Genomic DNA, 26441 nt, shown 5'->3' on the forward strand with positions numbered 1-26441 from the left:
ATAGCTAATCATGTATCAGCTTTTTTTATTGGTGGTAGGCTGGTCTCACCTATCCGGTCCAGTCGGTCGATGGCCACAGTCTCGAAGGCTCGTCTCATCATGGGATACTCCTCCAGCACCTCATTAAAGTTATCCACAGACAGGGAGTAGAGACGGCAGTACGTGTCCGCTCGCACACTGGCCGTCCGTCTGCCTCGGGTCAACAGACAGATCTCTGTGGGAGGGAGAGAGAGACTGGAGTGTCAGAGACAGACACAATTACTACACAGCCAGAGGGACCATCATTAATGTATCTCAGCTACAGAAACATGTCAAATAAACATGAGCCATTTGAATGTCATGCTCATGACAAAAGTCACTTGGACATGACACGCTCATTTAGTCCTGTTGTTCTAACCTCAGAAAAAACATGGTTACACTAGTAGGAATCAAATACAAAGCACACACAATCTTACAGTATCAATTTATCGCACATGGAAATGGGTCATTTACTGAGGAGATGGGTCTTTGTTTTAACGGCCTAACTGTGACAGCTTAGTGAAGGGAGGGAGCTGCAGGGCTGGAGAGGTGGTGGAGCCAAGGTTCATTTCATTCAGGTGTTACCCTTCCTTCTCTGGCCTTGTGACTGACTGTTGTCTTGGCAACCATGTGCTCTTTACTCCGCTGCCTCCCCGGCTTTCCCGACTCACTCCCCTGTCACGTGTGAAAGGTATCTTCTGGCTCTTAGTGAAGAAAACCCCCCACTGGAATGTAATATACTGTATGCAGTAATTTACTTGCTTTTACTCATTTTTAGAATATCGCCTTTGTGGCTTTGGTAACAAGTGGAAACCCTGCACTGGCTCCACTGTACAGATCAGCCTCTCCAGCAGTAGGCAAAACCCCTGGGGGCCATAGAAATAGAGGAATTAACAAGCTCAGTCAATATCAGCTTCCACCCGCGGGATAGACGCCCACACACCATTAAATAGCAACAAAGTGATGTTCTATACATGAGTTATACATTTACATAATAACCTCAATGACCTTCTCCACCCCAGATCTGCTCCCCCACTCTCGAAATGGCTCCTTATTCAGAGGGTATTAAAGTGTGACCTTGAGTGTCAGCGCAGCCATGTGTCTCTTCGCTATTTAGTGGGGGATTTACAGTTCTTCACAAGATTAAACATACTCTGTTTTCTCAGCTGTGCTGAGCGATGCAGAGGCAAGCAGCAGAACTCAATGCTGGGATGTGACTTTTCTGACCCTACACCCACTTACTCACCCTTTAAAAACAAATATGGGCTATGTCATGTAGAGATGACATATACTTCCCTAATGCCCACATTTAATCCCTCATCATTGAAAATAAGAATTTATTCTTAACTGACTTGCCCAGTTAAATAAACGTAAAATAAAATAACATCTTTGATCAACTATTACATTATTTTACTAGGCAAGTCAGTTAAGAACAAATTCTTATTCACAATGAATGCCTAGGAACAGTGGGTTAACTGCCTTGTTCAGGGGCAGAACGACAGATTTTTACCTTGTCAGCTCAGGGATTTGATCAAGCAACCTTTCAGTTACTAGCCCAACGCTCTAACCACTAGGCTACCTGCCACTCCATTAACTTGTTTCTACCTTCATTCCATATTCCCTCTTCCTATCTTCTCCAGCAATAATATAAATTGTCAGCAATAGCAGATGAATCAACCACAAACACCACCACAAATCTAACAAATATTCTGATCAAGTATTCTCCTCTTAACCCATGCCATGTAAAAAAGGTTGGCTTCCTAGTGGTATATAATGGCTCTGTCATCAGTGTTCTGTGGACTAATTAGCTGTTATTAATGGGCATTTGTGCTGCTGTGGATCTCAGACATTCCTTCAACACCCGCCCATGCTCCACACCCGCCCATGCTCCACACCCGCCCATGCTCCTGTCACCTCACAGCCCAACCCACAGCACCACTGAAGTGAACTCTGCTCTTCTAAAGGGTCGTCACTAGTTACCACAGCCACAAAGTCATGGACCCTGCCTAATTTCTACAATTGATCTTCTTAAAATGTGATTTTAAACCTAACGTTAGCCTAACCTTGACCACACTGCTAAGTGATTAAAGCTAATTTTCGATTCATACATTTTCACAAATGCCTTTGTGGCTGTGGTAATTAGTGGAAACTCATCTGAAGAGGAGCCGGGTGTGAAGAATGTCCCCAGACCCTAAGAAAATGACTGCTTTTTTGTGGATCAACAACAGCGCTGAGTCCCCAAACAGGCAGGGGGGAGGACAGGCTGCATGGGGAAGTGGGATAAAACTGGTTGCGGGGCGAGAAGACTAGCGAGAAGAAGTCAAACTCAAATGTCAGGGTGTTTTTCTTTTCCTTTTCATTCTCTTGTCTGCTACAGTTTTAATGTAAACCATTGGATTTATACAGAGCAAAGAACATGAATTAAGTCTACATGAATGTACTGTAATGTATGCAACTTCTGTTCTATAGTAGATGTGTGTTATTAGCACCGTTATAGAATAGAATAATATAGAATCTATTTATCCCAGGTTTTCCAGCAACAGCAGATCTTAGGAAAGTTGTAGAAAATTAAATCCTAGAAAAGTAGTAATACTGTATATTGTTGACCATCCACACCTCCAAAATAGGATCCATCTGAGAGCTTCATGCCCATGGTTCCTTTGGTCAGGACACTGGTCACACCATGTTGGGTGAAGTACATCTTCTTGCCGATGGTGCCCTCCCTGATGATGTAATCTCCAGGCTGGAAGACCTCAAAGCGGAGCTTAGTCAACATAGCCGTCACAAAGTTGGGGTCGGTGTTGGCAAACAGGGGCATGGACGCCACCAGCTTACGGCAGTTGAAGTTGACAATTTCCTAAGGGTAAATATCATGACTTTCACTGAATTGCAATTTTGTTAGGTCTAAATCTAACATAGCAAAGGTGGGGAAATGGAAACAAAATGTATGGACTCATTTGTTTGGTTTAATGAGGCTCAGAACTTCAAATGTTGTTAAGGGACATATTTGCAAAAGACAACGATGAAGCTTTGTAGAGAAATCAATTTATTTTTGGTTCCTTTGTTCCACTCTTTAAGTGTGAGACATTGTCAGAGTTTTGATGGTGTGTTTTGTTGTTTTACCTCCCGCAGTGGTTCATTAAGCTCCTCCAGGATGCTCTCCTCATCAAACATCTTGCCCTGGTATCTGTGCTCGTAGTAGTCATGGATTTTCTGTCGGAAGTCAGCTGGCAGTTTGTGGAAAGACATGTACTGCTCCACTTGTTTGTACTATAGAATGAGAGACAGAGGGAGAGAGACAGAGGGAGAGAGACAGAGGGAGAGAGACAGAGGGAGAGAGACAGAGCGAGGGAAGAAAAAGGTCAAAGTAAACAGCATTCTGTTTATATGAATGGAGAATGTGGAATATGCTCTACAGCACCTGCTTATTAAAGGAAAAAGTTATTCCCCAAATTAAAGTTTGGGGGACAAAGACGTGTGTATATATAAGCTAGTCCAACATTTCCGAAAGTCAATATTCAATGGCATCTGTAGACTGTATAAGACGATGTTTGACAAATGTACATTTTAACCAAACTATTCTTTCAATGTCATACGAACATTAATACTAGAATTCAACGCATTGTGGTCGATATATGCATTCTCATTCAATATAATTCACCAATATAATTTTGCATATCTCTAAACCATGAGCTAAACATCTTTCAGTGATACTATATGTTTCCTATGCCTCATGGTGTACATTGAACATATAGGAAAGACTGGGAGGACACGTTCACAGCCATCTCCTGACCTATATATGCTAGAGAGCTGTTGGGAGGACCAAAAAAAGTTTGAGGAAACGTGACAGCTCCGGAAACCTACAGAGATTTATTCATGCTCTACTCTGTCAGTGGAGAAGTGTACCTGCTATATTTAATGTCTATCCAAACACAGGCCTGCTCTCAGTCAACACAAACCAACATAACCCTGCCACAACTGTTTAGCTGCCGACAGTAGTCCTATTATTGGACATGGAACCACTCTTTGGTATGATGATGACTGTATTCAGTGGAAGACAGGGTTAGTCATTAATGTGAGCAGCATGCATTTCTGTACTTGGACACAGTTCTAAGAGGCTTAGATGTACACTATTTTAAATGGAATTGATGGGTATATGCACAGGGGTAGCTTACAGTTCTGAACTGATGTTTGTAGTGGTAGCTGGCTAAGTATATTCTATGCTTATTCATAGAGAGAAGATCGCTGCTAAAATGTAATTTTTATGATTTACACAATTTAAGTTTAATTTAGTGTTTCCTTCTCTCTCTTTGAGGGAGCTGCCAATCAAATTGTGTCAATTGTGCTCGCTTAAAACACACTTTACACCTACTTTTATGAAAGATATACTGTAGCTCCAGTATTGTCTTATGATGCCCTTTAATGTTCACTAAGTGTACAAAACATTAAGAACACCTGCTCTTTCCATGACATAGACTGACCATGTGAATCCAGGTGAAGCTATGATTCCTTATTGATGTCACTTGTTAAATCCACTTCAGTCAGTGTAAATGAAGGGGAGGAGAAAGGTTACAGAATGATTTTTAAGCCTTGAGACAATTGAGACATGGATTGTGTATGTGTGCCATTCAGAGGGTGAATGGGCAAGACAAAAGATTAAAGTGCCGGGGTGTGGTAGTAGGTGCCAGGTGCACTGGTTTGAGTTTGTCAAGAACTGCAATGCTGCTGGGATCCACCTCCCAAAGGACATCCAGCCAATTTGACACAACTGTGGGAAGCATTGGAGTCAACATAGGCCAGGATCCCTGTGGAATTCTTTCGACACCTGTAGAGTCCATGCCCCGATGAATTGAGGTTGTTCTGAGTTCAAAATGGAGTGCAACACAATATTAGGAAGGTGCTCCTAATGTTTTGTACAGTCAGTGTATAATGTCTTTGTTGCTGAACAGAAGAATAAACAGGGTATTTGCTAATCTGCTGTCTAGGTTTTATAAGATACGTAGAATGTATGCACACATGACTGTAAGTCGCTTTGGATAAAAGCGTCAGCTAAATGGCATATATATATATATATATATATATATATATATATATATATATATATATATATATATATATAAGAGCAGATAATTGGGTTTTCTCCCAGTTTCGAGCATCATTGGGTTTCAGTAAACAATGCACACTCCTGTCACACAACAAAGCTAGTGGTGAGAGAAGAAAACGGTAGCCTAACCATGTGACGCAGCTTGTGTATTAGAGCAATACAGTGAACAACACCCCTCCAACCATGGACAACCTTTGCCCTTTCCATTTAGTTATAAAACATGTGAATAAAATATTGTACAAAAACAGATGCAGAAACAGCCACAAACAATGGGGAAATATGTTGTGTTTGAAATCAACAGCCTTGTTTTTCATACCACCCATTTGGCCCTACCCACCATAATATCATGGAGGGGGAAGTGTTAATGAATTTACACATGAATGAAAAAACAGGAAGTTGTGGTCCTATTGATTCAAAGTGACTAATTGACAAGCCACATGGACTGATAATAGTGTAGTGATGCTAGCCCTATCTGAAGTAGGAGGATGTTGCATAATCTCTCTCTCTCTCTCTCTCTCTCTCTCTCTCTCTCTCTCTCTCTCTCTCTCTCTCTCTCTCTCTCTCTCTCTCTCTCTCTCTCTCTCTCTCTCTCAATTCAATTCAATTCAATTCAATTCAAGGTCTTTCTTGGCATGGGAAACATGTGTTAACATTGCCAAAGCAAGTGACGTAGAAAATATATAAAGTGAATATATAAAGTGAGAAGCAATAAAAATTAACAGTAAACATTACACATACAGAAGTTTCAAAACAATAAAGACATTACAAATGTCATATTATATATATATATACAGTGTATTAACAATCTCTCTCTCATTGCTGCAATACAGATTCAGGACTCACTACTGGGCTCACTGGGGAGGTATATTATTTGCTTAGCTTTTTCATTGTACATACTGTCGAAGTTAGTCACACAGTGGATTGTCATAGTACTGATGATTGTTTATACTGTCTGGCTCAATTGCAAATATTCCTTTCCACTTTATATCAACAATATGAAATATGTGCTAAAATGGACTTTTCCTGTCAAGCAAGAAATCAATCAAGGCTACACGAGTAACATGTAACACTCCCATCGTATAATCATGGCATCTAGTGAATAGGGTGTAATGTCAGACGCAATCCTTGTTTCTTTCAGACTGACAGATGTGTATCGAACATGGATGTATCCTTTCAACATATAGCATGCATCACATAAGACATGCATCACATAAGACATGCATCACATCACCAAATGAGGGGAATTCAGTAAAGTATCATCAGACACGTAATGCATGCATTCATTTAGAGTGCTGATGTTTGCCATGCATGTCAATAGCCCATCCCAACAGGCAGGATTTATATGAATGGGAGGATGGAAGCAACAATGACCTCGCCTGTTTTGCCACTGCTGAGGAGGTAAGTGACATATGGGCAGTTTGATGTGATGAGATGTGACCCTGTCTGCTTCCATCGCCTGGTATCATTACTCTCTTCAGGACAACACAGAGTCCGTCCTCCCCAACCATCTTTCCTTTATACCTCTATCTCCTCTCTCTATCTTTATATCCTCTCCACACTTCTCTCCATTCTACCATTCTCTACCTCTACCTCCGTACTGGTCCCTCCTCTCTTTACCTCTCTTCCATATCTCTGTCATCTCTCTCTCCTTTCTACCTCAATTTCCTCTCTCTTTGATCTACCTTTCCTCTATCCATCATCCCTTTTTCTCTCTAGTCTCTCTCTCATCTCTACCCCTCCCCTTCTACCTCTCTTCATGTTTTGTTGTTGTGAATAACTCGAGGGGCAGGCTGAGCTAAAACAGAACGGTAGTCGGGCCTGTGTCTAGGCCCGTTTGTGCCGTACAGCGGGATGTCAGTTTCTTTGGGGTATGAATGTGCTTTCCTGTATTTCTGCCTGCAGTATTTCTAAGTCCTGATACACGACAGAGTTACATGTTCATGCTGACCCTGAGCTCACAGATTGGCTCTCTGTCTGTTGACTCTCTGCTAGAGTAGTCTTACGGTTGACAAGCCATGCAGATGTAGCCTATAATGCGCTCTCCTCTGTTAAAGCACCTTCATTGTATTACAAGCACATTGGACAAGTGACAGTGTAACACAATGGGAAGGTTAGAGAGGGTAATGTCAGAAACACAGTTGTGACCCTATGTAGGGCTCCAGTCCTTGTGGCAGGGACACACACACTCACTCACATCTGGATACCTATAAGAACAAGTAGCTGTTAATATCACTCTCTCTAATTAACTAGGTATGGAAATCCCCCTTGAAACATTTAATTTTATTATTTTGTTTTCCTCATAATCATAATCTAATTCATTCTTAATTGCAATCGGTCCTGGCATAAACATCCACGGAAGCATGTCATTCTCACTCCTTGTACCTTCCTATAAAACATTTAGCAAAATCAATGTTCATAGATTATTTAGTTATCTCTATGATGCTTGTAATTTGTCATGCTTGAAAGTTTAAAATGCTTATTAATATTTATGACTGCTTATAAAGTTATTCAAAAGTGTTAAACAAGGCTGCTTGACTGGAGAGATCAGTATTCAGTTCACAATCATCTTCCATAGTAGTCAATATCAAGGTAGGTAGGACAATGTAAGGGTGTCTACTTTTCTTTTGTAGTGTAGCTAATGGGGATCCATAATAAATACAATTATACACTCGACTCACTATCTCTATTCCAAGGTTTTGGAGGATGTTGCCTTTTATCAACTGCCAGCTCTATGGGTTTTACCATCCTTTGAAAACTGGACGTTTGGAATAAAGAGAATGGAGAAAATTAAGGTCAGTGGCATCATTTTAATCTTACAATTTCCCCTAAAAAATAAACTGCCACAACTCCAAACTGAAGTGAAATGATGGTAATGGTGGACTGATGCAGGGGAATGCTGTCACGGTCTTCCTCCTCTTCATCTGAAGAGGAGAGGCGAGAAGGATCAGAGGACCAATATGCCATGAATACAAAAACAATCCTGCACAAAACAAGGGTGGGACAACCTACTACATATAAGGACGTTAATTAATCTAAAATACACACAGGTGAAACTAATAAGACAAAACCAACAGACAAACGAAAAAGGGATCGGTAGTGGCTAGTAGGACGGTGACGACGACCGCCGAGCACCGCCCGAACAGGCAGGAGAGCCAACTTCGGCGGAAGTCGTGACAAATGCATTCACTATCCCAGTTCACAGCACCCTAGCAAAAGCTGCCAGCCTACTCGAAGGTAATAAAGTTCACCGTTGCCCCTAGTGGCTGGTTTTGAAGGCAATTCTAGACGTTCTTGCGACCAGGATGGGATGTCGAACTTAGACTTAAAACTTGAGCGATCTCCCAGCAGATTTACCATGAAGGCCAAGAGCAGTGGTGTAGTGGTTCCTGGAAAAGTGGGTATACTCTAATTTTGCCAAACATTTCCCAAACAGCCCACCCGGTGAAGGAAATGTGCCCTGTGTGAAACATTCTATATGAAACAGTGACAGTTTCTGAAATACCTAAAACGCCGTGCACTCCCTAGATAGCCAGCTATTAGGGTCGGGGTTGGTCAGGGAGGCCACGGTTCCACTGGACATGGTGACGCAGGGGAATCAGGGAGCGCATAAGTCTCTTTATTATTGATTTGCCTGCGTTTCCAGTGGTGCTGGGGATTCCCTGGCTGGCTCGGCACAATCCTATGATTTCGTGGAAACAGGGGGTTCTCCAGGGGTGGTCAGAGGAGTGTTCTGGAAGGTGTCTGGGAGTTTTCATCGGTGCCACGGTGGTGGAGAGTCCAGACCAGAGTTCCACAGTGCGCATCCCCCCGAATATGCCGATTTGGCGATCACTTTCAGTAAAAAGAAAACTACTAAATTACGACCTCATAGACCGGGAGGGGATTGTGCGATAGATCTCCAGGTAAACGCTGCGCTTCCCAAGAGTCACGTGTACCCATTGTCCCAGGAGGAGACGTTGGCTATGGAAATATATGTCACGGAATCTCTGGGACAGGGGTACATTCGGCCCTCCATCTCACCCGTCTCCTCGAGTTTCTTTTTTGTGAAGAAAAAGGAGGGAGGTTTGCGTCCGTGTATTGATTATAGAGGTCTAAATATCATCACAGTGGGGTTTAGGTACCCACTACCTCTCATCGCTACAGAGGTGGAATCATTTCACGGAGCACAGTTCTTCACAAAACTGGATCTCAGGAGCGTGTATAGTCTGGTGCGTATTCGGGATGGAGACGAGTGGAAAACCACGTTTAGTACCACATCAGGACACTATGAGTACCTCGCCATGCCGTATGGGTTAAAGAATGCTCCAGCCATCTTTCATCCTTTGTAGACGAGATTCTCAGGCGTGGTTTATATCGATGACATTCTGATCTACTCAGCCACCCGCGCCGCGCATGTGTCTCTGGTACGCAAGGTGCTTGGTAGACTGCTGGAGCATGACCTATACGTCAAGGCTGAGAAGTGTGTGTTCTCCAAATGAGCTGTCTCCTTCCTGGGCTATCACATTTCCACCTCAGGGGTGGTGATGGAGTGTGACCGCATTAAGGCCGTGCGTAATTGGCCGACTCCGACCACGGTGAAGGAGGTGCAGCATTTTTGGGGGTTACTACCGGAGGTTTATCCGGGGTTTTGGCCAGGTAGCGGCTCCCATTACCTCACTGCTGAAGGGGGGCCCGGTGTGTTTGCGGTGGTCAGCAGAGGCGGACAGAGCTTTCAACAGGTTGAAGGCGCTGTTCACGGATGCACCCGTGTTAGCGCACCCGGACCCCTCTCTAGAATTCATAGTGGAGGTGGACGCGTCCGAGGCTGGGGTGGGTGCCGTGTTATCACAGCCCTCGGGTACGCCACCAAAACTCCGCCCCTGCGCTTTCTTTTCGAGGAAGCTCAGTCCAGCGGAGCGTAACTATGATGTCGGGGACCGGGAGTTGTTAGCGGTGGTCAGGGCTCTGAAGGTGTGGAGACACTGGCTTGAGGGACCAGAATTTCTTATCTGGACCGACCACCAGAATCTGGAGTATATTCGAGCAGCTAGGAGACTGAAACCACGTCAGGCAAGGTGGGTCATGTTCTTCACCCGATTCCGTTTTACGTTGTCATACAGACCGGGCTCCCAGAACGTAAAGGCTGACGCACTGTCCCGCCTTTACGACACGGAGGATCGGTCCACTGAGCCTACTCCCAACCTTCCCGCCTCGAGCCTGATGGCACCAGTGGTATGGGAGGTGGACTCGGACATTGAGCAGGCGTTACGGGCGGAGCCCGCACCTCCTCAGTGTCCGGCTGGGCGGAAGTACATGCCGCTTGGTGTCCGGGAACAACCGATTCGGTGGGCTCACATCCTACCCTCCTCGGGTCACCCTGGGGTGGCAAGGACAGTGGGGGGGCCTCCGGGAGAAGTATTGTATAGTATAGTGGCCCACCTTGGCTAGGGACGTTAGGGTTTATGTCTCTTCCTGTTCGGTATGCGCCCAGAGTAAGGCTCCTAGGCACCTTCCTATAGGGAATTTACAACCCCTCCGCGTTCCACAACGACCATGGTCTCACCTATCCATAGATTTCCTGACCGATCTCCCCCCGTCTCAGGGGAACACTACGGTTTTGGTGATTGTGGATTGGTTCTCTAAGTCCTGCCGTCTCCTCCCGTTGCCCGGTCTCCCTACAGCCCTACAGACTGCGGAGGAATTATTCACGCACGTCTTCCGGCACTACGGGGTAACGGAGGACATCGTCTCTGATCGGGGTCCCCAGTTCACGTCTGGGGGTCTCGGTCAGCCTGACCTCCGGTTATCACCCCAAGAGTAATGGGCAGGTGGAGAGAGTGAACCAGGAGGTGGGTAGGTTTCTGCGGTCGTATTGCCAGGACCGGCCAGGGTAGTGGGCGAGATACATCCCCTGGGCTGAGATGGCCCAGAACTCACTACGCCACTCCTCTACTATCGTGTCCCCATTTCAGTGCGTGTTGGGGTACCAGCCGGTCCTGGCACCATGGCATCCGAGCAAGACCGAGGCTCCTGCGGTGGAGGAGTAGGTGCAGCGCTCCAAGGAGACCTGGAGGACCGTCCAGGGATCCCTCCAAGAAGCCAGTGGATGGCAGAAGAGGAGTGCTGACCGCCACCGCAGTGAGGCCCCCGTGTTTGAACCGGGGGACAGGGTCTGGCTCTCGACCCGAACCCTGTGTCTGTCAGCGTAGTGTCCTGAGCATGGAGGCGCTACCAGGAGACAGGCCAGTACATCAGGAGACGTGGAGGTGGCCGTAGGAGGGCAACAACCCAGCAGCAGGACCACTACCTCCGCCTTTGTGCAAGGAGGATCAGGAGGAGCACTGCCAGAGCCCTGCAAAATGACCTCCAGCAGGCCACAAATGTGCATGTGTCTGCTCAAACGGTCAGAAACAGACTCCATGAGGGTGGTATGAGGGCCCGACGTCCACAGGTGGGGGTGGTGCTTACAGCCCAACACCGTGCAGGACGTTTGGCATTTTCCAGAGAACACCAAGATTAGCAAATTCACCACTGGCACCCTGTGCTCTTCACAGATGAAAGCAGGTTCACACTGAGCACATGACAGACGTTACAGGGTCTAGATACGCCGTGGAGAATGTTCTGCTGCCTGCAACATCCTCCAGCATGACCGGTTTGGCGGTGGGTCAGTCATGGTGTGGGGTGGCATTTCTTTGGGGGGCCGCACAGCCCTCCATGTGCTCGCCAGAGGTAGCCTGACTGCCATTAGGTACCGAGATGAAATCCTCAGACCCCTTGTGAGACCATATGCTGGTGCGGTTGGCCCTGGGTTCCTTCTAATGCAAGACAATGCTAGACCTCATGTGACTGGAGTGTGTCAGCAGTTCCTGCAAGAAGAAGGCATTGATGCTATGGACTGGCCCGCCCGTTCCCCAGACCTGAATCCAATTGAGCACATCTGGGACATCATGTCTCGCTCCATCCACCAACGCCACGTTGCACCACAGACTGTCCAGGAGTTGGCGGATGCTTTAGTCCAGGTCTGGGAGGAGATCCCTCAGGAGACCATCCGCCACCTCATCAGGAGCATGCCCAGGCGTTGTAGGGAGGTCATACAGGCACGTGGAGGCCACACACACTACTGAGCCTCATTTTGACTTGTTTTAAGGACATTACATCAAAGTTGGATCAGCCTGTAGTGTGGTTTTCCACTTTAATTTTGAGTGTCATTCCAAATCCAGACCTCCATGGGTTGATAAATTTGATTTCCATTGATAACTTTTGTGTGATTTTGTTTTCAGCACATTCATCTATGTAAAGAAAGAAAGAAGAATATTTCAATCATTCATTCATTTATTTTAGTGTTCCCTTTATTTTTTTGAGCAGTGTAATATAATATAATATAATATAATATAATATAATATAATATAATATAATATAATATAATATAATATATATATATATATATATATATATATATATATACAGTTGAAGTCGGAAGTTTACATACACTTTAGTTTTTCACAATTCCTGACATTTAATCCTTGTAAAAATTCCCTGTTTTAGTTCAGTTCGGATCACCAGTTTATTTTAAGAATGTGAAATATCAGAATAATAGCAGAGAATGATTTATTCAGCCTTGATTTCATTCGTCACGTTCCAAGTGGGTCAGAAGTTTTACATACTCTCAATTAGTATTTGGTGGAATTGCCTTTAAAATGTTTCACTTGGGTCAAACATTTCGGGTAGCCTTCCACAAGCTTCCCACAATAAGTTGGGTGAATTTTGGCCCATTCCTCAAGACAGAGCTGGTGTAGCTGAGTCAGGTTTGCACACGCACACACTTCATCAGTTCTGCCCACAAATGTTCTATGGGATTGAGGTCAGGGCTTTGTGATGGCCACTCCAATACCTTGACTTTGTTGTCCTTAAGCCATTTTGCCACAATTTTGGAGGTATGCTTGGGTTCATTGTCCATTTGGAAGATCCATTTGCGACCAACCTTTAACTTCCTGACTGATGTCTTGAGATGTTGCTTCAATATATCCACATCATTTTCCTACCTCATGATGCCATCTATTTTGTGAAGTGCATCAGTCCCTCCTGCAGCAAAGCACCCCCACAAGATGATGCTGCCACCCCTGTGCCTCAAGGATGGGATGGTGTTCTTCGGCTTGCAAGCTTCCCCGTTTCTCCTCCAAACATAACGATGGTCATTATGGCCAAACAGTTCTATTTTTGTTTCATCAGACCAGAGGACATTTCTCCAAAAAGTACGATCTTTGTCCCCATGTTCAGTTTCAAACCTTTGTCTGGCTTTTTTATGGCGGTTTTTGAGCAGTGGCTTCTTCCTTGCTGAGCGGCCTTTCAGGTTATGTTGATATAAGACTTCTTTTACTGTGGATATAGATACTTTTGCACTTGTTTCCTCCAGCATCTTCACAAGGTCATTTGCTGTTGTTCTGGGATTGATTTGCACTTTTCGCACCAAAGTACGTTCATTTCTAGGAGACAGAACGTGTCTCCTTCCTGAGTGGTATGACGGCTGTGTGGTCCCATGTGTTTCTATTTCCATGTGTTTATACTTGTGTGCTATCGTTTGTACAGATGATGAACATGGTACCTTCAGGCGTTTGGAAATTTCTCCCATGGATGAACCAAACTTGTGGAGGTCTACAATTTTTTTTCTGGGGTCTTGGCTGATTTCTTTTGATTGTCCCATGATGTCAAGCAAAGAGGCACTGAGTTTGACGGTAGACCCTGTAATATATCCACAGGTACACCCCCAATTGACTCAAATGATGTCAATTAGCCTATCAGAAGCTTCTAAAGCCATGACATAATTTTCTGGAATTTTCCAAGCTGTTTTAAGGCACAGTCAACTTAGTGTATGTAAACTTCTGACCCACTGGAATTGTGATACAGTAAATTATTGGTGAAATAATCTGTCTGTAAACATATGTTGGAAAAATGACTTGTCAGCACAAAGTAGATGTCCTAACTGACTTGCCAAAACTATGGTTTGTTAACAAGAAATTTGTGGAGTGGTTGAAAAACAAGTTTTAATGACTCCAACCTAAATGTACATACACTTCTGACTTCAACTGTATTATCCTTGACAAACTAATTTATTCTCCTCTTTGACTGTGAGTTTTCGACAGTTTTTACTTTTGGACGATTGTCTGAGGGTCCATTGGTTGCTTCTCAGCCGTTCGCAGCCAATGGCTAGCAGTTTCTTACTTACTTTATTGATTTTTGCCATAATTTTTTTGAGTCATTATTGAATTATTTAATGGAACAAATCAAACAAATTTCATAAACAATTCATGGTAACCTCATTAACAATTAATTTAGACCAGCCGTTTATTTGAAACAGGCATTTATTTTGCTGAAATGTGACTGAGTTTGATTTAAGTTTTATGGTAGTTAACATTTAATTTAGATGGTTTTTGGGAAAGCCTTTCCATCTTCCAGAAGACGGTTAGGTCTATTTTTCCTGTTCCTTAATTGTTTGAAACCTGGTTTTACTTAAAATTGAGGCATGTCTTACCTTGCTTCAAAGTTCCCTATAGCTAAAATCCCACCATAGAAACATGGAGGCAATTATTTTATAAAGACTTCCTCATATGCGTTCTCCTGTTCTATTGGTTTCCTTTCAACTTACTATCATTGTCTAGCAGCCAAAGGCATTATCCTAGTCATAAAATATAAGCAATCCATGACAATTGTTGCATCTTTAGATCTCCCCTCTTTCTAAATTTCGAATGGACATTTCCATCTCTGTCCATGAAACCACTCACATGTGCAGTGCTCATTTTAGAACAGCGTTCTACAACCGTGCACATTGCTCCGCCCAAAAAATTGAAGAAATAATAGCTTATCAACATTTTACGCTAAACATTCTGATCTGTTCCATCAGCCCAATTAATTTATACAGCGTATACCTCCACTAGACTACTTTGGTATGCATAGTGGGGATTAAATAATGACTATACACAATGTCCATTGAAAAGTAAGTGGTATATACGACGTATGCCTGCATATACCCTCCACTACATCACTGGCCAATAGTTTTTCCTGACCTTTTGACCTGACCAGGAAAATGTTTGGGTTCCCCCACTGGGTTTGCGGTTTTCCTGAACCAGAGTGTGTACTGTACCCAGCCCTACTACTAAATTTTCGGGCTGTTGGTGGGTGCAGGTAGCTGATGGATGTTAGTCTGTAGCTCTGATCTCTACAGCTCTGACTCACTGTTTAACTGCAGGCCAATGAGCAGCAACATCAAACTGAGCAGGACGTATATGATAAAGGGACCCCATAGCAATCAAACACACACATAGAGCCTGCAAACAGTGCACAAGACAAAGACCCATACAAATCTTGTGTGAGAAGGACCCCTATGTGAGTCTATGGAGAGTCCGTCATACGACAGTTACTGTTGTTTTAGATATTCCACTTCACTAGAAGTCAGACAGAAGGAGTAGGTCTTTAAAGCTTGCTCAATTTTTCTAGACTATTATTACTACGAGCTTTCACAAGTAGCAAAGGTTCGGGCAAATACATACCCATCACACTATGGAAATATTGGCTCGTTAGGGGTTGCGTTGAGTAAATGGTGACAGTCGGCTGAGTGGAGCACTGTACCTCCCTAAAGGCCGCTTGGATCACATTTTCCTCAGAAACTATTTAGAAGTGCTGCTCCATCCCTCCATCCCTCCGGAGGAGGACAGTAACAGTTACATGACGCCTAATGCTCAAGGTGGGGTGGCCGCGGGAACGCTGTGTCCTCAGGCAAATTGTGTTTCACCCAGCTAGACGTCAAGGACCCCAAGGACGTCAAGATGAGAGAGGGATGGAGGTTGTGTCACCTCCAACAGTAGAGGAGAGGACACAGGGACATGCTGCTGCTGCACTCTTTCTGCACTGTCCTCAATATGACAGACAGACAGGTTAATGACAGTGAATCCTATATGAGAAAACTAGAGAAGCCACGCAGCAGACATGCCCATGTGTGTTTATGTGTGTGTATCTCAGTGTATTTGTGTGTTTATGTGTGTGTCTGTGTATCTCAGTGTGTGTATCTCCATGTGTCTGTGTGTGTCTGTGTGTGATGCGTTCATATGTGCATCCATGTGAGCATGTATTCACCTACATGGACTGTGTGACCGAGAGAGGTAGATTGAGAGGAACAGAGTGTACATTTAGTGTGTCTAATCAGAAACAAAAAGCCCTGACCGCCTAATGCACTGAAGCCTAGACACGACACTGTGTGCATTCTGATAAATCAGTAGCCTACGCAATGTCTAACAGTGTGGACCGTGCAAACAATGACTATAGCTTTTTCTCATTTGTGATGCTAGTATCTGGAAAAGAGGATTGCTGGGTGCCAAAAGTATTATGGCAATTCTGTCTCAACACCGAAACCATGACCAACTGTTTACACTGAGCTGAATCAATACTACTCTGCATTGTCATCTGCTTTTACACTATCCTGTACAAAGAAACTTTCAGACTCATTGTACCATTATCACTATGTTATCTGATGGCTGCTTCAGTGTGTATCACAGTATACTATAGTTAAGAAGTTGATGATTAATAAAAAGCCATAATGTATGTGGGCCTGAGGGAGATCTGGATGTGATGAGCTGTCTTAGCTGGACCACGATAGTCACATAGTTCAGACATTATAGAAGTGGAGCATGAGAGAGAGTGCAGTTCCAGGAAGAACGGGGGCCTTCGTGGCTTTGCATGCTTTTCCAGTTACAGGAGACGTGTGCATCTCTTTAGCTAGCGATCTATCTCTCTCTCAAATCAAGTTGAATCAAATTGTATTTGTCACATGCGCCAAATACAACAGGTATTTCACCTTACAGTGAAATGCTTACTTACAAGCCCTAACAAACAACACAATTTAAAAATAAAATAAAAATACCTTAAAAAAACATTAGAATAAGGAATCAAAGTTAAAAAATAATTAAAGAGCAGCAGTGAAATAACAATAGCGAGGCTATATACAGGGGGTACCGGTACAGAGTCAACGTGCGGGGGCACCAGTTAGTCAAGGAAATCTTGGTCCCTGAATAGGGAGTAGTAGGGATGGATGTGTTGTGTCAGGTCATCACTAGTTACCACAGCCACAAAGTTATAAACCCTGCCTATTTATACAACTGATCATCTTAACATGTGATTTTAAACCTAACGTTAGCTTAACCATAACCATACTGCTAATCTTATTCCCAACCTTTATAAAACTTAGCAGAGCTCATGCCTTTCAAGCAACTCTTTTCAAATCATCATTAGACTCGCATCTCCCTCAACGTCAGTAAGACAAAAGAGATGACCGTGGACTACAGGAAAAGGAATGGAGGTCGAACACGGCCCCAATCACATCAATGGGTGGAGCGGGTCGAGAGTTTCAAGGTCCTTGGTGTCCACATCACCAACAAACTATCATGGTCCAAACACAACAAGAAAGTCGTGAAGAGGGAACGACAATGCCTTTTCCCCGTCAGGAGACTGAGAAGATTTGGCATGGGTCCTCAGATCCTCAAAAAGTTCTACAGCTGTACCATCAAGAGCATCCTGACCGGTTGCATCACCACCTGGTATGGCAACTGCTCGGCATCCGACCGTAAGGCGCTACAGAGGGTACTGTGCACAGCCCAGTACATCACTGGGGCCAAGTTTCCTGCCATCCAGGACCTATGTACTAGGCGGGGTCAGAGGAAGGCCCAAACAACTGTCTTGGTGTATTTGGACCATGATAGTTTGTTGGTGATGTGGACACCAAGAAACTTGAAACTCTCGAACCGCTACACTACAGCCACGCTGATGTTAATGGGGGCCTTGCTAGAAATAGACAAAGAAATAGGAGTATCTATTTATTTGTTATTTGTTGACCGCTCAACACAGAATAGCCCATGTGCGCACTCCCTCAAATCGTTTGGAGAAAATATCCTTTCTATTTTATTCAGCTTTGTTCAACTGTATTCGTCATACTATAAAATAATGCCACAAAATGTTAAGAAAATCCTGTCAACTAATAAGAACTAGTGTAGCGCACAGCCATTTGGCATAGCCAGACCAGGACTTAACCTAAGGACAACTCAGAGTATGCTATTCTGTTCTTCTGAAATAGACTACATTTTCATCATATCATGTTTCTTTAGACCTGTCTAAAATAAATCATGGATTCATTGTGAAGGTATAGGCTATATTACATGGATTTATTAGACTTTTTAAAATGTAGATGTTCCAAAGGTCGGCAGTGGCTGGAAGCCAGGAGATGCTAAATGTGTTTATGTTAATTAACGGTCAATTACTGTGAGACCAACAGTTATTTGCTTGACAATACCTAGGTGTCTGGTTAGACTGTAAACTCTCCTTCCAGACTCACATTAAGATTCTCATATCCAAAATTAAATCTAGAATCAGCTTCCTATTTCGCAACAAAGCCTCCTTCACTCATGCTGCCAAACATACCCTCGTAAAACTGAACATCCTACCGATCCTTGACTTCGGCGATGTCATTTACAAAATAGCAACACACTACTCAGCAAACTGGATGTAGTCTATCACAGTGCCATCTGTTTTATCACCAAAGCCCCATATACTACCCACCACTGTGACCTGTATGCTCTCGTTGGCTGGCCCTCACTACATATCCGTCGCCAAACCCACTGGCTCCAGGTCATCTACAAGTCTTTGCTAGGTAAAGCCCTGCCTTATCTCAGCTCACTGGTCACCATAGCAACACCCACCCATGGCACACTCTCCAGCAGGTATATGGCACTGGTCATCCCCAAAGCCAACACTTCCTTTGGCCACCTTTCCTTCCAGTTCTCTGCTGCCAATGACTGGAACGAATTGCAAAAATCTCTGAAGCTGGAGTCTTATATCTCCCTCTCTAACTTTAAGCGTCAGCTGTCAGAGCAGCTTACCGATCACTGTACCTGTACACAGCCCATCTGTAAATAACACACCCAACTACCTCATCCCCATATTATTACTTACCCTCTTGCTATTTTGCACCCGTGTCTCTACTTCCACATCATCATCTGCACATCTATTAAGGCTAAATTGTAATTATTTATTGCCTACCTCCCTACTCTTCTACATTTGCACACACTGTACATAGATTTTCAATTTTTCTTTTGTGTTATTGACTGTACGATTGTTCATGTGTAACTCTGTTGTTTTTGTCACACTGCTTTGCTTTATCTTGGCCAGCTCGCAGTTGTAAATGAGAACTTGTTTTCAACTGGCCTACGTGGTTAAATAAAGGTGAAATTATTACTTTTTTTTTAAACAATCACCAACTGACAAAATTCCATGACAGCCAAAGCCCTAATTATAGTATGGCTTATCCTATATAACTACTGCTTTACACACCTTTTCTATTCATATACGGTCCATACTGTCTTTACACACCATAAAGACATTCAGAAAGTATTCACAACCCTTAACTTTTTACACATTTTGTTGTGTTACAGTCTGAATATAAAATGGACTAAATTTCGTTTTTTTGTCACTGGCCTACACACAATACCCCATAATGTTGTGTTCGGGCAGCGTTCGGGGATCGACGTCACTGGCTTTCTAGCCATCGCCACTCCATTTTTCATGTATCCATTTGTTTTGTCTTGTTCCCTGCACACCTGGTTTTCATTCCCCAATCAATCTACATGTATTTATTCCTCAGTTCCCCATCATGTCTTTGTGCAAGCTTGTTTGTGTCATGTGTGTATTGTTGACGCGCCAAACTGGCTTGTTTTTTCCATGTAATTTTTCACAAAAATGTTTATTGTTAAACACAATTTTTGTGACTGTTTTGCGTGTTTTGCACTTTTGCTTAAATAAAGTGTGCGCCTGTTCACAAATCTCTGCTCTCCTGCACCTGACTTCGCTACCAGTACGCACACAGCTGACAACAATTTAGCCCTCTATGGCATGAATGTTTATTTTGGGGGGAAAAAAATATTTCACTACATTTTTTGGGGAGCTTGGGGGTCCCTGATAATATATCTATCCATCATTAAATTTGCTACGAGGTTACTGAAACACCAAGGTTTTCTATAGTACATATGATAAGTGGAATAAGGAAAACAGGCAATATATGCATTAGAAAAAGTTATATTTTGACAAACATCAACCACAAATGGTTCCAACCAATCACAATTAGAAGCTTTAAAGTCAAAACGTCAAACAATCAAATTGTCACGTTCTGACCTTTATTTCCTGTGTTTTGTATTTAGTTAGTATGGTCAGAGCGTGAGTTGGGTGGGCAGTCTATGTTTGTTTTTCTAGGTTTTGGGAATTTCTATGTTTCGGCCTAGTATGGTTCTCAATCAGAGGCAGGTGTCATTGGTTGTCTCTGATTGAGAATCATACTTAGGTAGCCTGGGTTTCACTGTGTGTTTGTGGGTGATTGTTCCTGTCTCTGTCTTTGCACCAGATAGGACTGTTTTGAGTTTTCACATTTCTTGTTTTCGGAAGAAGAGGAGGAAATTCATTACACAAATAAACAAACTACTACTAATTACAACGAACACCTCGTATAAATGTTTCTCACATTTCATATAAACATATAAACCAACATCCAAATGACTGTCTGTGTGTGTGAGAGTGTGTATTTGTGTGTGTGTGTGGAGGGGTTAGCCTGTGTGTGAGAGTATATGTGTGTTTCAGTGTGTCTGAATGTGTGCTTGTGTGGGTTATTGTTTGAATCAGTGTTTCTCTTTTTGACAAAGCACACTCTGATTTCCTATTCTGTGTGGAACCTCAGGAAGCAGTTGCTGGTGGATGTAAAACAGAGGTGGACATCGCATTTCCGGCACTTGGCTTTTGGTGTACCTGTGACCCTGGTATGTCAGGGCCCGGTTACGAACCCGGGTCTCCGGAGTGAGAAACAGTCACTTAACCAACTGAGCCACGAATAGTCGGCAGAACCCAGAAGATGAGGCAGACACAGCAGTACTTGAGACGGTGTATTTAATGAAGTAAAAAATGAAGTTCTTCAGGAAAACATGTAACTCCACAACCTCAAAAGGAATCCTACAAGAACAAAGGTAATCCTCCAAGACAAAAAAGGTGAATCCACAAGGTGGAAGGTAAAGCACAAAAAGCCTCAAAAGATACTAAAAAAAAAAAAAAAACAAGAACAAAAAAACTGAATTCCACAAGAGAGTCCACCGGGATCAACAAGAGTTCTCAGAGTACTAGGGCTGGGTGCTAACATACAAACACAGAGCAAAGAACAGAGGAAAACAGGTGCAAGTAACAGGTGCAAATAATAATGGGGATCCAGGGAAAACAAAAAGTCAAAAGGCACAATGGGGGCATCTAGTGACCAAAAACCGGAACAACCCTGACCAAATCCTGACAGAATCCCCCCCCCCTAGGAACGGCTCCTGACGTTCCTACCAGCTCTCTCAGGGTGGAGGGCCCTGAACTGACGAATGAGGTCAGGGTCCAGTATGTCTTTGGCAGGAACCCAGGAGCGCTCCTCGGGACCGTAGCCTTCCCAGTCCACCAGATACTGCCAGGACCGCTGCACCCGGCGGGAATCCAGTATCCGATGGACGGTATAAGCCGGCTGGCCTGCAATGACACGAGGCGGAGGGGGAGGTCTGTCTGCCGGGACAAGGGGAGAAAAAACAACAGGTTTTAATAAGGAAATGTGAAACGTGGGATTAATCTTAAGGGATCTGGGTAAGTGTAGGCGATAAGAAACTGGGTTAACTCTCCTGGCAACCTTAAAGGGGCCGATGTATTTTTGGGACAGCTTGCGAGACTCCACCCGTAGTGGTAAGTCTCTTGTGGAGAGCCAGACTCTCTGGCCGGGGCGCAGGGTAGGCCCGGGACGGCGACGTCTGTTGGCTTGTTGTTGGTACCTCTGTGAGGAACGCATAAGATTAAGACGGGTCTTCCTCCACATAAGCCGACAGCGTCTGACGAACTTCAAGGCTGAAGGCACTCTGACTTCTGCCTCCTGGTCCGGGAACAATGGAGGGGCATAGCCAAACTGACACTCGTGCGGGGACATACCAGTGGAGGAGGAGCGCAAGGTGTTGTGCGCGTATTCGGCCCAAACAATGAAGGACGACCATGTGGACGGGTTGTTACGAGTCATACATCGGAGGGTGGTTTCCAGCTCTTGATTCATCCTCTCAGTTTGGCCGTTGGACTCCGGATGGTACCCTGAAGATAGACTGGCAGAAGCCCCCATGAGTTGGCAGAAGGGCTTCCAAAACCTAGAGGCGAACTGGGGACCTCTGTCAGAAACCATATCTTGAGGAATGCCGAAGACTCGGAACACATGATTAATTACCAACTCAGCCGTTTCCTTGGCAGAAGGTAACTTAGTCAGAGGGACGAACCTGGCCGCCTTTGAAAACCTGTCGATAATGACTAGGATAGTAGTATTTCCATGGGATGGAGGAAGGCCAGTAATGAAGTTAAACAAGATATGGGACCAGGTTCTGTGGGGAACAGGTAAAGGGTGAAGGAGTCCTTGCGGGCGGAGGTGAGAAGATTTGCCCTGGCAGCACACGGGGCAGGCATTGACGAAAGTGGCAACGTCTTCTCTTATGGTAGGCCACCAGAACTTACGCTGGATGAACTCGAAGGTGCGACCTACGCCCGGGTGACAGGTGAGGCGAGAGGAGTGCCCCCACAGAAGGACCTGAGTCCTCACTGCCTTGAGGACAAACAACTGATTGGCAGGACCTCCTTTCGGGTCCGGTTCAATAGCTTGAGCTCGTCTCACGGTATCCTCAACTTGCGACGAGATCGGAGCCACGATCTTAGCAGCAGGAAGGACAGACTAGGGACAGGGCATCCGGTTTGAGATTCTTCCACCCGGGCCGATAGGTGAGGATAAACTGGAATCGATTGAAGAAAAGAGACCATCTAGCTTGTCTAGAGTTCAACCGCTTCGCCTGCTGGATATACTCCAGACTTTTGTGGTCCGTAAGCACTTGAAACGGGTGAGAAGCCCCCTCGAGCCAGTGTCTCCATTCCTTCAATGCCATCTTAACCGCTAGGAGTTCACGATCCCCCACATCGTAGTTCCTCTCAGCCTGGGTAAGCCGGTGTGAGAAGAAAGCGCATGGATGAAGCTTCTTGTCTTCACCCCTTTGAGACAGGACAGCTCCAACACCAACCTCTGAGGCGTCTACCTCCACCACAAACGGTTCATCCGTAGTCGGTAGTATCAGGATGGGAGCAGAGAGGACGCGCTGCTTGAGTCCTTGGAAGGCCGTCTCAGCTTCTCTTCCCCACAAAAACCTTGCATTGCCACCCTTGGTTAAAGCTGAGAGAGGGGCTGCCACCAAGCTGAAGTTCTTGATGAACTTGCGGTAAAAGTTAGTGAAGCCCTGGAAACGCTGAACTTCCTTAAAGGATTTGGGGTGGGCCAATCCGCTACCGCCCCCTACCTTCCTGGGGTCCATTTGGGAGAGTCCACCGGGATCAACAAGAGTTCTCAGAGTACTAGGGCTGGGTGATAACATACAAACACAGAGCAAAGAACAGAGGACAACAAAGGGTTTAAATACAATCAGGGGAAACGAGGCACAGGTGCAAATAATAATGGGGATCAAGGGAAAACAAAAAGTCAAAAGGCACAATGGGGGCATCTAGTGACCAAAAACCGGAACAACCCTGGCCAAATCCTGACATGGTACCTTGCATTACCCTTCTATTTCAGCCATAATCATCCAGTAGGCTGTGGCATCCAGGAGCACATCAGGGACTGGAATTGGAGCAGCGGGTCATTTTCTCCTCCTCTCTTCATACTCACCAGCAATTGTGGAACTGGGACGACCTTTCTTGCACTCCAGACTCTTTCCACTTTTCCATAGGCCTTCAGCGATGTATGACTTGAAGGTATACAGCTTCATTTCTTCCTTCTTGCTCATACCAGTGGTGACGATGATCATATCCAGGAAGTGGAACACCAGCCGGTGGTACCACTACTTTGATCTGATTTTGTTCCGGTACAGTGCAATCAGTGAGTGAGCAGATACACCCAACCCATATTCTTGTTGTATTCTTTCACCACAGCAGGGCAAGGGACTTTGGTGATCATCTTTTACTTGCAATCCCACCTGTCAACCTCGGTAACTGGGAGCTCTCCAGTGTAATCACTCAGACGGGTCACTGAGCAGTTATCGTACTACTTCACAACGTGCAAGGTGGTTTCTCCATCCATGACCATCTTCTGTTCAAAAGATCCACGTCCTGCTCTCTTCAGCTCAGCATCGCACATCAAGTTGACGCCTGGTAGTCTGTTGCCACGAACAGTACCAGTGCAGTGAATTCCCTGCTGAGCCAGTATGAGGACAAGAGGGACACTCGTAAACCAGTTGTCGAAGAAGAGCTTGTAGTTCTTGCTTGGGTATAGGCTGGGCCAGGCAGAGGACAACGTTGCCACTTGCTCCCACATCTGCTAGCTCAGGGGGTTATACAACTCTCCCTGTGTAGATTTCTAAGTTCTGCGGGACACCATCAGAGCCAGCCAAGACGAGTATCTTGTAGCCCCATGTCTTTGGTTTTGATGGCAGGTATTGCTTCAATCTATTTCTTCCCTTGAATGGGACCATCTGCTCATCAACAGCCAGTTTCTCACCCATTGGGATTGACTTCAGTTTTGAGGTTAGATGAGTGATCAGTGGTCACATCTTGTGGAGTGGATAATATTTTCCTTCTGTCTCTCTTCACTGTTACTGAAGTGCAGGGATTTTGATGGCCTCCCATCTATTCAGTATCATGGTGTCAGCTACTTGGGACACTCGGCAGGCTTCGTTCCAAAACATGTGGGTGCCTGGTAAACCAAACAATGACATGTACACCACAATACCCAGAAACTGCTCCAATTATTTTGTAGTGAGGTTAAGGGGATTGTTTGCGTTACATTGTATCACATATAGATTTGACTACCCTACAATATCTTACAGAATGTCTTTAGAGAAAAACAACTTGAAGTACTGGAGGGGGGACATGATATCATCAGATCTTGAAAGCAAGCCCTGACATTCTGGGTAAGCATTGAAGTATGCAATGTGGAGTGTTCTCCACCGGGGTAGGTGTGGAACATCAATCTCTGCTACATCTTCATCCTCAGACTCAGTCTCATTGTCAACAGACAGGTATTCTCCTTGAAAGCAGAAAGCACACATTTGAATGTGTCATATACCCTTCTTCATCCACTGACACGCATGCAAACAAACACACACACCACACACACACGTGCACACACACGTTACTTTGCTGACTGACCCCTAACTGACCCCTGACCTCCTAACTGTCTCTCAAACTGGATTCGGGGATCCACTCTTCCTGACTTTCTTCAAGCTCACTGTCTTTATTGTCAATCTCCTCAAGCTCACTGTCAGAGGGAATGACCCTAACTGCTCGCTCATGTTCCTTCCGCCCATACAATGTTCTTGTGTCCATTTCCAGTAAATATCAGTAGATAGTAAAGTAAAAACATTGGCTATGGTCATAAATATGCATCTAAGCACATCTCCACACTTTAGCATGATATTGCCTGGACAAAAGTGGTCTAACTGCACAATGTTTCCCTGAGGCAATGAACCAAAAAACACAGTTTTGATATACAAATGAAAACCAAATGTCTTTAAACAGTCACAAATACTTCTTTACATACTCATACTTTTTCATATACAGTTATTGAAATATAAACATGTTAAAAAGTGATTTTATCTTACCAATTGGGGGCACTGTGTCCCATGTGGCTTTGCTTCCTGAAAGGACTGCTCCACCCCTAGACAAAAGGCCATACCCACTTCAGCTCCTCATTTCATTGGACACAGACATGTTGTGTGATATTATATATAATTTTTTTTATTTAAAAAATGGCGGTGTGGGCGGTGTGAGGTCCAAAAAGGTTGTTTGTTGCCTGAGGGCAACACCATACCATAGAGAGTTCAAATTAAATGTAAAAATGTTTTTTCAAATAATACAAATAAAAGGGCACCTATTGGTAGATGGGTCAAAATAAAAAAGCAAACATTGAATATCCCTCTGAGCATGATGAAGTTATTAATTACACTTTGGATGGTGTATCAATACACCCAGTCACTACAAAAATATAGGCGCCCTGCCTACTGTAACTCAGTTGCCAGATAGGAAGGAAACTTCCGGCGCCGACAGAGATGGCCGCCTCTCTTCGCTTTCCTAGGAAACTATGCAGTATTTAGTTTTTTACGCGTTATTTCTTACATTGGTACCACAGGTAATCTTAGGTTTCATTAAATACAGTCAGGAGGAACTACTGAATATAAGAGCAACGTCAATTCACCATCATTACTACCAGGAATATGACTTTCCCGAAGTG

General features: G+C 44.3%; 1 protein-coding gene across 1 annotated transcript in view; it reads right to left on the reverse strand.

The window, feature by feature from the left end:
* LOC118401379 (potassium/sodium hyperpolarization-activated cyclic nucleotide-gated channel 2-like) overlaps positions 1-26441 on the reverse strand; it is a 79927-nt gene that overhangs the window by 13405 nt on the left and 40081 nt on the right. Inside the window, exons 5-7 of the mRNA XM_035798839.2 lie at positions 3142-3288; positions 2635-2875; positions 50-214 (exon numbers count right to left, since the gene is read on the reverse strand). Coding sequence (XP_035654732.2) covers positions 50-214; positions 2635-2875; positions 3142-3288 — 553 coding nt within the window. The remainder of the gene's footprint in view (positions 1-49; positions 215-2634; positions 2876-3141; positions 3289-26441) is intronic.

Source organism: Oncorhynchus keta, chromosome 22, assembly GCF_023373465.1.
Source record: "Oncorhynchus keta strain PuntledgeMale-10-30-2019 chromosome 22, Oket_V2, whole genome shotgun sequence".
NCBI lineage: Eukaryota > Metazoa > Chordata > Actinopteri > Salmoniformes > Salmonidae > Oncorhynchus > Oncorhynchus keta.